Source organism: Coturnix japonica, chromosome 3, assembly GCF_054131305.1.
Source record: "Coturnix japonica strain WE chromosome 3, WE-NBRP24, whole genome shotgun sequence".
NCBI lineage: Eukaryota > Metazoa > Chordata > Aves > Galliformes > Phasianidae > Coturnix > Coturnix japonica.
Window position 1 is genome coordinate 37,405,970 of NC_140665.1, and position 13,270 is coordinate 37,419,239.

Consider the following 13,270-nt stretch of genomic DNA (forward strand, 5'->3'; position numbering starts at 1 on the left):
GCGGCACGGCGCCGCCGCCAGCCCCGGCCCCGGCCCCGGCCCCCGCGGCAGTCCCCGCCCCGCCCCGCCGCGCCGCCCCGTAGTAGCCAGCGAGCGGGGGAGCCGTGCGGGCGGCAGCGGCCGCAGCCCTGCGCCAGGCGCGCCGCGAAGATGCGCGTCCCCGCCGCGCTGTGAGCGCCGCCGGCGGAGACGGACGAGGGAGCGGCGGCCCCCGGAGCGGCTCCGCTCGCCGGGGCGCGGAAGAGGAAGGCGAGGGGGAGGGGGCCGCGCCGACGGTCCCGCGGCGCCCGAGCCGCCCCGTCGGCCGTCCGGTGGCGAGGGGCGGAGGAGGAGGAGGCGGCGGCCGGAGCCGGAGCGGGGGGCGCTCGCCGCCGCCCCGGGGCCGGGACATGTCGTCGGCGGCGGTGGCGGCTGCTTCCCGCAGGCAGTCGTGCTACCTGTGCGACCTGCCCCGCATGCCCTGGGCCATGATCTGGGACTTCACCGAGCCCGTGTGCCGGGGCTGCGTCAACTACGAGGGCGCCGACCGCGTGGAGTTCGTCATCGACACGGCGCGGCAGCTGAAGCGGGCGCACGGCTGTTTCGCCGAGGGCCGGGCCCCGCCGCCGCCGCACGCCAAGCAGCCGCCGCTCTCCGCCAAGGAGCTCCTGGCGCAGCAGCAGCAGCTCGGCCACCCCGCGGCGGCGGCGGCGGCGGCAGCGGAGGCGGCGGCGCGGCCCCCGCCGCAGCCCCTGGAGCGCTACCCGCTGGCCGCCGAGCGGCCGCCGCCTCGCCTGGGCGCCGAGTACGGCGGCGGACGGCAGGTGAACGGCATCCTGGTGCCCAACGGCTTCCCCAAGCCCGAGGAGCCGCCCGAGCTCAACCGGCAGAGCCCCAACCCGCGCCGGACGCACGCCGTGCCGCCCACTCTGGTGCCGCTGGTGAACGGCGCCGGGCTCCCCGCCGCCATCGGAGGCCTGGGCGGCCGAGCCGCCGCCGCCGCCGCCTCGCTGGCCGCCATCTCGGCCGCGCCCGCCCCGCTGGCCGTGCCCGTGCCCCAGCAGCCGGCGGCGGCGGCGCAGGCGGCGGCGGGGCAGCCCGGAGAGCTGGGCCACAAGCGGCCCGGCTCCGTCTCGTCCTCGTCGTCGGGCGGCGGCGGCGCGGCGGGGGAACACGACGGAGGGGGCAAGGAGAAGCGCGGATCGGCGGAGAGCGTGCCGGCCACGGCAGAGATGGGCAACGACGGCAAGAGCCGGGCGGGCGGCGAGGAGTGGCTGGCCAAGCCCAAGACGGTGCGGGACACGCTGCTGGCCCTGCACCAGCACGGCGGGCACGCGGTGCCGCCCTTCGACAGCAAGTTCAAGAAGGAGCCGGGCATGGCGGGCGGCAGGATGCTGGGATACGAGAGCAACGGGGCCGCGGCCAAGCCGGGTGAGGAGCGGGGCCGGGGCGGGAGGAGGGGGGCGAGTGCGGGGCCGGGGCGGACGGGGCCGAGTGTGTGCGCGTGTTACGGTGGTCTGGCACGTTTCGGTGGCGGTGCTTGGCCGCCTTGTCGCCCCTCTGACTCTCTCCCTCCCTTTCCAGGGGCCCGCGCAGCCCGGAAGAGGAAGCCGTCCCCCGAGCCGGAGGGCGAGGCGGGACCCCCGAAGATCAACGGGGAGGCGCAGCCCTGGCTGCCGGCCGCGTCCGAAGGGATGAAGATGCCGCTGACGGCCACGTCCTTCATGTCTCCCCCGCCGCCCACCGCCTCGCCCCACTCCAACCGGACCACGCCGCCCGAGGCGGCCCAGAACGGCCAGTCCCCCATGGCCGCGCTCATTTTGGTGGCGGACAATGCCGGGGGCAACCACGCCTCCAAGGAGGCCAACCAGGTCCACTCCACCACCAGGAGGAACAGCAGCAGCCCCCCCTCGCCCTCCGCCATGAACCAAAGAAGGCTGGGTGCCGGCAGGGAGGTGCCGGGCCAGGGGGGCAGCGCGGCGGGTGGGCTGGAGCCTGTGCACCCCGCCAGCCTGCCGGACTCGTCCCTCGCCGCCAGCGTCCCCTTGTGCTGTACCCTGTGCCACGAGCGCCTGGAAGACACCCACTTCGTGCAGTGCCCTTCCGTCCCGTCCCACAAGTTCTGCTTCCCTTGCTCCCGGCAGAGCATCAAGCAGCAGGGGGCCAGCGGAGAGGTGTACTGCCCCAGCGGGGAGAAGTGCCCCCTGGTCGGCTCCAACGTGCCCTGGGCCTTCATGCAGGGGGAGATCGCCACCATCCTGGCCGGGGATGTGAAAGTGAAAAAGGAGAGAGACTCGTGACTGTGCTGGCCCAGCGCCGCCCGTCGCCCAAACTGCTCCGGTTCTGTATATATCTATAAATATATATATATAAATATATATATATCTCCAAGACAAGGGAAATGTAGACTTCATAAACATGGCTGTATAATTTTGATTTTTTTGAATACATTGTGTTTCTATATTTTTTGAAGACAAAAGGTATGTACTTATTATAAAGGCATTTCTTCTAATTCTCTTTTTTTTTTCCTCCCGTCCTTCCCCCCCATCCCCACTCCCCTCCCCCCGCTTTCCCCCCTCCCCTTTTGTTATAGCAACTATTTGTTGTGCTTCCCTGGTGACAATTACTGTTCGATGTAGGCTGTGACTTGCGCTGCTTTTTTTAGAGCACTTGGCAAACGAGAAATGCTTCTAGCTGTATTTGTATGCACTTGTTTCCTTTTCCTTTTTTTTTTTTTTCTTTTTTTCTCTCTCTTTTTTTTTTTTTTAAATGCCAAATACACTTTCTGACATTGTAAAGATCGCCTTACTGTCTGTGATTTCCTTATTGCTGCCCCCTGCTTCTGTAGGGCTGGGGGCAGGCGGGCGCATGGAGCACTAAGGGCTCCTCCCGGGAGCGGCTGTCCGCCTCGTGTGGCCGTGCCGGACCCAGGCCAAAATTCCTCCGTGTTTCTCAAGGGAAGTTGCCTTTGGAGTAGGATGTGGAGAGGTGTTGGAGAGGCGCTGTTGAGTTATAGGGATTTCTGGGTTGGTTTGTTTCTGTTGGGGTTTTTTTTTTTTTTCTTCTTGTTTTTTTTTTTTTTTTAAGGCAAAGTTGACCGCAGTTCATGTGATCAGTTGTAAGATTACAGAACTACGCCTGTTGACCAATTGCGTACTCTAACGTGGAACTGTGATAGCCAACCTTATGACATGATTGGTGACTGCACCGCTGTAGCACTGCCGTCTCTGAAGGCCTTCAGCATTGGGGTTTTTTTTGGTCTTTGGACAGTGCTGGGGAGGTGGGAGAAAGGCTGTTTTGTTTTGTTTTTCCTTTCTAATTTTACTTTAATTTTCAGATAGTGCAGGTGGACTTTTGAATTTGCTTATCAGACACCTCCGGTACTGTTGCTTTTGTTACTATCGCTGACACGGTGTTTCCAAGTAGTGGCAGGTACAGCGTGGTACAATGACAGCAGCAACTGAGGCTCTGCCAGATTGCCTGCAGGCATATCAGCGACAGCCCAAAAAGTGGGTGGAGGAAACCTGCAATTTCCTTATTACGTGTGCTTGAAACAAACCTACTGCTATTCTTTGAAAATGAAAACATAAACTGGTTGAAATGAAAGCAATTAGGGCTTCACATAATTGCCATGGCCCTGACTTTTAAGCTACTTTGGAGAACTCTTTTGTAAAGCCACTTCTTTTGATCACGCTTCTGCATCACCAAGCAGACTTCTAAAATCAATAAATCATTGGTTACTAGAAATAGTTGAGTCTTATAGTGATGTTTTTGTGCTGTTTATAGTTCGTTGGCAACGCTGCAGCTGGATGAGCCCTTCTGTTGAGGTGTTTATAACTGGGTTATAAGAGGTTGTTTCTGAGCGAAGGGGTGGTGAGGTCGTCCCAGCCCTGGGATGGGCTAATGAGCACTTGGTGCCCAAGGAGGAGGAGAAATCTGTTCAGCTGACGTAAATTTGAACAATTTTGGGTGCTTTTGAGTCAACTGTTCTTATTGTGATAATGTTCAGACTGCAGTTTAATGCAGAGTAGCTCTTTTCTGGAAGACTTTTTTTTTCTCTCTCTCTAAAGAAATGGTCATTATTAGTATTTGAAGATCAGAACTGCACACGCACAGTAATTTTTTTTTTTTATGAAGTGTTTAATGAGCACACCCACTACATTGTGTTCCATATTACAGGTCAATGTAATATTAGATAAGACTTGCATGATAAACAGATTCATTGAGTCGATATTACGCTTTAAATCTTATACCTATAGTCAAGATTGGTGTCCTATGTAAACACATTTAGCCAATTTGAAGAAAACGCACATTATATATATATACCTATATATATTCCTATATATATAAAAACTGTAAAGGATTCTTTGGAACCACTATGATCTGTGTAAATGTGTATTTAGGCACTTTATTAAAAAAAGAAAAATGGATTTTGAGCTGATAGATGGTAACAAGTTCTTCAGAGTTGCTTGGCATGATACCTCTGTGGTGTGGAGCTCATGTTTTTTTGATTAAGGTGGTATTTCTACTTTAAAACCAAAAATGAAAACACCAACACATCCCTTCAGAGGTCCCCTTCTAAGTTACATGGTGGCCTAGCGTGAGGGCTGGGCCTGCTCTGACAAACAGGGCCTCCTTACGGCCTGCTGACACAGGCATGGCCGGTCCTGAAGTCAACACCCTCCTCCCCCTGCCTCCTGCAGCCCCTGAGGTGGAGGAGATGACGGAGGGTCTGGTACCAGAGCTCGCGTGGTGGGCCTGCAGGCCCCTCTCTAAGCCTGGTCACCATAAAGCTGCAAGATTGCAAAAGGAAACAGGCTAAAATCTGAGGGGTTTTATTCTTGTATCTCGTTTTTTCTCAAATTCAGTGTTGCTTTTTTCCTCTCTGCTGTGTTACTGAGTTACAACACCAGTGGATTCTCCATTTACAACACTTCACTATTTCCTGGGCTACAGGCTTTTTTTCTTTCCTTTTTTTAAGTGCTTTGGCTGCAACAGTGCTACTTACCTTACTCTTTAAACTTTTTAAAAGGTGATACTGTAATTTGTGTAGTATTAAACATGTTTTACTTAAGAGTGAGTGATTTAGATTTATTTTTTTGAACCCGCTTTTTTTTTTTAAGGATACTTTTTTCTTCTTTTTTGCTGGCAATTCACCTGTACACAAGGTACTTTTATTTATAGCTACTGAACTAATATTGTAATTTTCACTTTTTCCCCCCTCTTCACTTCTGGCATAAAATACAAGGAAGCTGAGAGCTTTAAACACTTATGCTTTTAAATATATATATATATATATATATATATATATACACACACACACACACATTATATATACTTATAAAAATATACATAAAACCAAAAGCTACAGCTGTCAAAGAGCAATATTTAAATTTTTTAAGTCCTGTTTCTGTCATTGTGGATAGGTTAAAGCACAGAGGGGGGCACAGAGCCCCGCTGGAATGGCACAGCATAATGGTGGCTTTGATGGCCTTTGTGGTGGCCTCAGGAAACCTGGCCTGTTTTGGAACTCCCTTTTTTAGCTGTGCTGTAAACCAGGCCATGGCAACCACGTGTTTTTATGAAATAGCACTTAGGAAAAGGGTATAAATACATTTGAGAGTGCTCTCTAGTGGTTTATTATGTCAACAGAGCCCCTGGATCCTTTCCTTCTGTGCCTGGGCCAGTCCTGATGGCACCCGCTGCCTTGGTGGCACCTTCACCACCCAGCTCCTCATGCGCTGTTGTGGGGCAGTCAGGGCAGCTGGCACATGAAAGTGGTGTCAGCCAAGGGAAAGTGTTGGACTGTGAGTAAGTTCATGGCACCAGAAGTGGCTGAGCTCATGAATGGAAGCAGTTATAGTCCTGGTTGCTGCAGCCTCAGCTCCTCCGGAGTGGGACCGCTGGTAAGAGGTGCCCAGCATTTAGGCTTGAGAAGGCTTGGCCCTGAGAATTGCATGTATCACCTCCCAAAGTGTTTGCATTTAGCTCCAGCTGGAGCAATTAAAAAATATGAAGAAAACAGCCCTCCTGCAAAATGGACTCGGCTTGTTTATCCTCTTGGAGATAAATTGCAACTTCAAGTCTGCGCTCCTACAGATAAGGAGGCAATTACAAAAAACATTCCCTCCTAACATGTTTTTCCTGAACACGGCAGTTAAAGCAGGAAGAGCATCTGGGCAACACATAGCTTCATTTCTGCCACCCGTGAGCACTGTGGGGCAGCCCTCTGCACCCTATGTGCAAGGGCTGGCCCTGCACAATGGATGACATGTAGGTCACCAGGACTCCTGAGTCACCCTTTGCTTCCCTCCTCCTTTGTTCCCAAAGGCCTTTCCTCTGCTGAGGTTGGGCTGTGCAAGAGATGAATGGAGGCACAGCTGCACTATGGCTCCAAGCTAACTATTTCAGTGCCTTTGGGCAGCCACCTCAGCATACCCTGGGCTGGTGGCTCAGGTATAAATTGTTTGCAGCATGTTTTTGGGACAGAAGAAACACAGACATCTTGCATAGGGTATTTACAAATCTCCAAAGTTCATGCTGGAGTCCATACCAGTGTCTTGTTTGGCTGACCTAGGTACACTGGAGCCCACCAGACAGGGTGGTAAACACACTTTGCTAAAATTTGCTTTCTTATTGTGCTGCTCAAGAGCCATTTTTGTATTAGTGGATCTAACAGAGTAAAGGCCAAACCCCACACGCTGCATCAGGAGGAAGCCCCCCATACCAAGAAGCAGCTGGCACCAGCTTCCCCCCACGGCCTGCTCCTCTCCCATCACTGTTACCTCTGGAAGCTCTCCAAGCAGCCCATCGCCTCTCACCACCCTATGGGTATCAGGGCAACAAGGAGTCCAGTGCTGTGTGTGCAATGCTGGGTGCTTCCAGCTCTCTGAGGTGAGTACTGGGGTACTGGAGCTGCCCCAAGGAACATAGGGGAGTCTCTGGTTCACAGGCAACTTCAGCCTCGGCCATTGGAAAGGAGAGTAGCCACTGTTTTCTCAGTATGGACTCTGGAAGAATGCAAAGTATGTGTTTTCTTTTACCATCTTCCACTACAACACACTTCCCCTTTCATGCCTTTTTATTTTCCCCCCTCCCTTTGGCAACCACTTGCAAACAAACAGAAGATGAGTAAACAGAGATGAAAGAGGTTATTGGTTCACCAGGTCAATCCCCTGCAGCCACAGATGAGCCCCAAAGCCTCTGGGCAGGGGGTGCTGCAGAGTGTGGGAGCTCTCCTTAGTAATGGGGGCCTGGGGATGCCACTCGCATGCTCAAGAGCATGATAGAGTCAACCAGATTGTCCTCTTCTTCTTCCCATGGTTTTGGGCTTTTGTGTTTTTCATCTCTCAGAGCTGAAGGAGGCCCAAGTATTTTTTTAGTCGAAACAAATAGATACGGTTCATTTTTTCCCTCAAGAGAACCAGGTTTTCTCCAGTCCTTTTTTATAGTAGTGTCATACTCTCCAACCCTCCAGTAGTAAGAGAACTTGCAGATATTAAGCAATAACTGCATAATGGAGTGAGGTATTTAATTTTGCCCAGACTATTTACAACTCCTTTTATTTCTGTTGACTTACTGCACTCAGCTGCTGCTGAGCAGAAGGAACTAATGATTTTCTCTTTTAAGATACATCATTCCTCAGCAAGCAGTTAGCTTAGAAATGAGGTTACTCCATGAAAGACTTTTGTGGGAGCGTTCATGTCAGAGGAATCAGGAAATAGATCAGCTGCTGCACACTAACTCATGCCTTTGCAGCTTCTCCTTCATGCGTTGCAGTGAGGCCAACCCACCATAAGCACCACCTTTTCCATCACACATTTAAGACCTATTTGGTCTGTAATAATTAAAGAAACCCGCTAGCTTTCTTGTGATTTTGTGGTGGTATTTAACAGTGATCTCCCAGTTTTCCCTATGGGAGCACAGTTAGGATTAGCCACCCTCAGAAGTAATGGATGAAAGGAGTGTTCTCTTGCAGAAAGTACCACTATCTTTGTTAATGCCGGACAACAAAACGCTTTGTGCAGGAGCTGTGATGGGGCTTCTGCCTCCCTGTACCTTGGAAGAAATAGGCTAGATGGGCCCCGCTGGAGCTTTAACACACAGCACCAGGGACAATAATTTGTTCACAATTTGTGCTTAGACGTGTAGGCTGCGCCTTCTGGCTTTCCCATAGGAAACAAATGATGATAAACAGCATGAAGCAACGACATTTAGCTGTGCTTTTATATTGCCTTTTTGATGATTTTGTTCATATTGTGAGAGCCCCTATGCTTTTTCAAGTTCTTCCCTTTACTCTGAAGAGACAACTAGCCTGTGTCCATAACTGAACTGACTACTTTTTACCCTCTATGGTATTTTAATAGTCCAGCCAGTTGCTTCGTCTTATCAGTGCTGTTCATTCAGATTGCTATGGCTTTTTTTGTGGACCTCTCCAATGTTTCCAGGTCTCACTAAATGGCAACACAGCCTTCTGGTGTATCAGCTACTCCTCCCAGCTTTGTATTATCAGTATTCTTGCTGAGGGTGTACTCTGCACTCTGTCCCTTTGTCCAGATCACTGCTGAAGATATTAAGTGGGACCAGACCCTCATGCCACTGGAAAGTATGGGCCAGCCACGCTAGGCTGCCTCCACACTATCTGCCCAGCAGAGACGTTCTTAACTGCAGCAGTAGTGAGTATTTCTTCATCCTGTGTCACAAAAGTTTCCTGACGTTTAAAGTTTTGGGGTGGATCCCTTCCTTTTCTACAAAGATTGCCAATTGTAGTGCTGATTTTCATGAGTAACAGTCCAATAGGCACTAGAGCAGCACCAGTAACTCTTTTTGCAGATGTCCTCTTGGCTCCCTGGGGAGCTGCTGCAGTGCTTCACAAGGATGGCATCGCTTTTGCACCTTCAGGGATGCCTGCAGGAATGGATATCTCAGAGGGTTAGGCTCCGGCCAGTCTCATTGTCCTTGCTAGGCACAACTTCAGGGCTGGTTTCAGCTCCCTCCTGATCAGCTCCATTGCAATACTGTTGTGCTGCCTCTCTCCTGCTGATGATCACCAAGGTTACAGCCTGTGGCTCCAGAGCTATGTTTTGGCCTATCAAATGTTATGCATGAGTCTGCTTGTGCTGGAAGAGGACTCTCCCTTCCTTCACTAAGACTAATTTTACTACAGGTTTTCAGTTACTGAATGATAATTTCGCACCACTCTTATATTTTATCCATAGGAAGAGAGTACCAGCACCGACCCAACAAGAGCTTCTCACAGGTGAGAAAGACAAAGGGCAATGAGTTTTCTTGTCAGTGCTGGAGACTTGTCAGTGCCTCAGGCCTCATGGAAGTACCAGATACGCTTCACTGCAAGAAGTGTCAAAAAGATGCTTTTAAACCTCCACCAGAAATAGGATGTAGAGTGGGTAGTGCATTACAATGCACGGTTTTGCTCTAATTATTTATAAGAAATCCTTTCGTTATAAATAGTTTTTCAGTTAAATGTATTGCTAGCATTACCTTATTACTTATTCATAATTAACTAAATCACAGCAGATGTCTATGTTATGATCATTTCTATACACCGTAAATTATTCAGAAGATATGTTGGTCTTGTCAGAGTACTTGGTACGTGTAGATGAGACAAAGGAACTCTCTGGGCCTGGGAAGGGGGAAGTTTTTTTGTCCCAAACTTTTCCATAAATGTGATTTCAGAAGAACAGGGAAGTAGAGGGACAGGGGGTGAGCCCTTGACCCATCCTCCTTCACCATCTGGGTCCTTGCGGTGTCAGTCACTACAGGCTCACCAAGGATCTGGATGTTGAGTATTTGGAGGAGTTTTACTTGGTGGTGCTGGAGGAAGCTAGAAGTCTCCTGATGAAAGAGCACTGGCTCTTTTGGTTTGCTTGGCCAGTTAGCTCAGTTTGTCAGACAGCAATGAAACTGCCATGTTGCCTTGGAGAGTTCCTCAGTGTTGCAGGGAGGGTGGCAGGAGGGGAGAGCTGCAACATGATGCTTGGTGGCCAGCAGAGCAGCACAGAGTAGCAGCAGCTGTGGCCATTAACACCTCGCTTCCTCTGTTTCATTCTGTCTGAACCTTCACCCAGCTTTGCATTACACTGACCACCTGTGGCAGTTTCCAGAAGAGTCAAGACCCCCGGGAGATTATTAAAACAAAAAGAGGGAAATAATTAGTTTAAAATACTGTGGCTTGGACATACAGATTTTAGTGTGGCAAGATGTTCCCACCTGCTGCCATGTACAGCATACTCCTTCATGCTGCTGGGCATTGCTTGTACTGGGGAAGGCATGCAGTGCATCCAGTTTAGCAGTGCAGCCCCTACTCGATATGTGCTGAGCCACTGGGTCTGATGGAAAACCATGCATGTATGTGTGCAGAGGGTGGCACAAGGGGAGTGCTGGCTAACAGACCAAGGAAGGGAAGGGCCATCAGGACAAGTGTGGTATGGGTTTGTCTTCAGCTTGTTTTAGAACCCCCCTTTGCTTCTTCCCCCATCTCCATTCTATGGTTACAGAAAGCTTAGTGCAGAGGTGTGGGCTTTCCTCTTTTCTTCACCACTCCTCTGTGTTAACCTGCATCTGATATTCTTTTCTTAATAAATAAATAAAAAAATAAATAAAAGGGGTGGGAGAAACTAGTTTTGAAGGTCAATAACCCATCTATGCCTGTACATGCTGCTGGTAAGGGCAGGAGAGGACATGGTCTCTGCCTTGTGCCCCAGGGAGCCCAGGCTCCCCTCTGGGCACAGCATGGCAAAAGGGAGTAAGCAAACAAGCAGACATCACTGTGACTTAGGAAGAGGTCATGCAGAAAGATCTTTGCTGGCAGACGAGACAGTGTGCTAAAGATAACTGCTTGACAAACTATATTTACTCTCCCTTTCTGGGAGGACTTACAAGGGATTTGGAGCATTGTGCTAATAGGAGTCATTCAGTGCTGAGATGGAGGCGGTGCCTCCTCCAGGCTTCTTCATGTTTGTGTCTTTACAAGCCATAGCAAGGAGCACCACAGAAATCAGCCTTGGCTCCTTCTGGGAACACCCTCCAGCAACTGGGCACTGAGGTGCAGTGATCAAATGCAGGCTGGTACCTATGCTCTTAGGGTGTGCTAGGAAACCTCTGCAACCAACAGAGGGGCAAGAGGACAGAGAGAACCCTCCCCAACAGTCATGATTTTTCAACTGATGCAAGCAAGCTTTTCACCGCAAGGGAAAGAGGTGCTTAAGATTCTGTGTATGCAGTAACCATGACGAGTACTGAAGTACAGAAACAGCTCTAGGCAGCTAGAAGGAACAATACCAAACGAACACATTAGCCATCTGCACCGTCTCTAGCTCCTATATGTAAACACAAACACCGGCCCTGGAAAGGACTGCACTCATAAGGCACCTCTCAGCTTTGCCAGACCTGGCGGCAGCTGGGACCAGGGGACAGACTCCAGGCTGCTTCCCCTCAGGTTGGCTCTGGGCTGCTGGGCAGCCTTCCTGCAGGCTCAGGAGCAGGGATGGGCCACCAGGGTGCTCCTCCTGCATGTGACAGTAGTGGTGACACCATGGAAATTCTTGACCTCAGGGGGATGTTCAGAGTTTGCATTGCAGAGACTTCCTTTCCCAAGCCCTAGGCAGTGAGGGTCTTGTGATCCTTCCTCTTGCCTCCCCTTTGGGCACAGCAACATGCTGGGAAGGTTATAAATACAGGCAACCATTTGCTTTAATCCATCTCTGTCCATGGAAATCAGCAGCGTAAGGCACCTCTTTCCTCAGACCCACTTTACCTCTGATTTCCTCACTTACCCAATGGCCACCATTCACAACGTTCATCTCATTGCCTCTCCCACTGAAGTTTGCTTGCATGCCAAACACACACTGAGGGCTGCCTTAATAAACAATGTCCTGTTGAGATGAAGAGGTGCCAGGACCATGGATGGTGCTGGGGTAGTGGTACAGCTGCCTTGGGAGCTTTGTTCCCTTTTGTCCTAGCCAGTAGGACATAGGTGTTGTACTGCAAAGAAGAGCAAGTGGAAACGGTCAGACTGGGCAACATACTGCACCTGTGTTTACTCTGGTAGAGGACTTTTGCTTTGTATCTAAGGAAGGAATCCAGGCCTTGATTGCACCAACCAGACCCATGCTCCCCTAAGTCACCCATGATGTACCCTAGCATGCAGAGCTGGGAAGGATTCTGCTGGGGCACATCTCCACAGTACCCCAGTTATCCTCCAGCACCCCATCTCTGTGCTGGATCTCAGGGGCTGCTTGCTGCCTGATCAGCTTCAACTCTGGGGCCTCCTGGGCCCTAGCCTCCTATAAGTGCTGTGAGAGTATTTGAGTGGGAAGGACTCAGTGGATTCAAACACTTGAGCCTATTCAGGCAGCCTTGCAAAGCAGCACTGCCATCTCTTCACTGCTCAGATCTGTGGGCAGGAGTGAGCTTGCTGTTATTATAGAGATCTGCACTGTCTAGGCCCAACTGCATCCTCTTGGGGAAAGGCAGAAGCAGGTGACACCCGAATTGGGGGCAAGGATTAGGAAAGCAATGTAGGCTGGAGGAGAAAACAAACACACCCATGAAAGGGTGGCAGACCGAGCCTAGAATCTGTCACTGTCAGAAAAGAGCAAGAGCAGCATCTGTCTGACAGCATGTACTGAAAGGGTAGGAGCTCTTTGTTGGTGTGTGTGACCTTCAAGCCATTGCCAGGAATAGATTTTGGCTCTGATTTCAGCCCCAAGTAAAGCACCTTCTCCTGTAATGGTTTTGAAGCTGAGGTATTTCAGTTTCCAGAAGCAAGCAGAGCTTGCAGAAGGCTGCCCGGTGGCCCTGGCAAGGCAGCAGTTCAGTAAACAGCCAGACTCTGCACTTTGTGAATGACACAGGGATGAAGGGATCTGATGAGCTGCATCCCCAGCATGTGCTGCCTAGCACCAGGTGGTAACAAGCCTGTGTCTTTTCTTCTGCTCTGTAAGGAGCCATTACGTTTTATTTTTTTCAGTTTTCCCAAAGCACTGAATTTTTTTTAACGGTATAACTCAGCTGTTGTCCACAGCTCATGTTGCTGGTTTCCATACCAGAGCTCTATTTCTTTTTGAATCCCCCAGCCAGAGGAAGCGTGGTTTCTGAATCAAGGAAAATGGGCTCTGGTTCAAGTTTGCAGAGGTACAGGATGGGACCCAAGGGCCGAACAGCCATCTATTTTGCATGACAGTTGTTGCTTTCAAGCCAAATTAATCAAGCTTCCCTCTTTGATGTCTTGTCCCTAGTCTGTTTCACAAAGGTGGCTATGAAATATGGT

General features: G+C 50.9%; 2 protein-coding genes across 2 annotated transcripts in view; both read left to right on the top strand.

Moving 5' to 3' along the window:
- IRF2BP2 (interferon regulatory factor 2 binding protein 2) lies at window positions 1–3,726 on the top strand. The gene is made up of 2 exons (XM_015857907.3): window positions 1–1,410; window positions 1,564–3,726. Exons 1-2 carry the CDS (start codon window positions 390–392, stop codon window positions 2,277–2,279), a joined length of 1,737 nt encoding a protein of 578 aa, XP_015713393.2. The 5' UTR covers window positions 1–389; the 3' UTR covers window positions 2,280–3,726.
- The window catches only part of LOC107311417 (uncharacterized), a 24,872-nt gene continuing 14,854 nt past the window's right edge, over window positions 3,253–13,270 (top strand). The window contains exons 1-2 of the mRNA XM_085543400.1: window positions 3,253–6,873; window positions 9,198–9,238. Coding sequence (XP_085399526.1) covers window positions 6,848–6,873; window positions 9,198–9,238 — 67 coding nt within the window. The 5' untranslated portion in view covers window positions 3,253–6,847. The remainder of the gene's footprint in view (window positions 6,874–9,197; window positions 9,239–13,270) is intronic.

Excerpts from the sequence above, each read along its gene's own strand:
- IRF2BP2 (XM_015857907.3), top strand. The coding sequence starts at position 390 with ATGTCGTCGGCGGCGGTGGCGGCTGCTTCCCGCAGGCAGTCGTGCTAC. Across the intron at positions 1,411-1,563 it reads CGGGGCCGCGGCCAAGCCGG|GGGCCCGCGCAGCCCGGAAG; the intron begins GTGAGGAGCGGG and ends CTCCCTTTCCAG.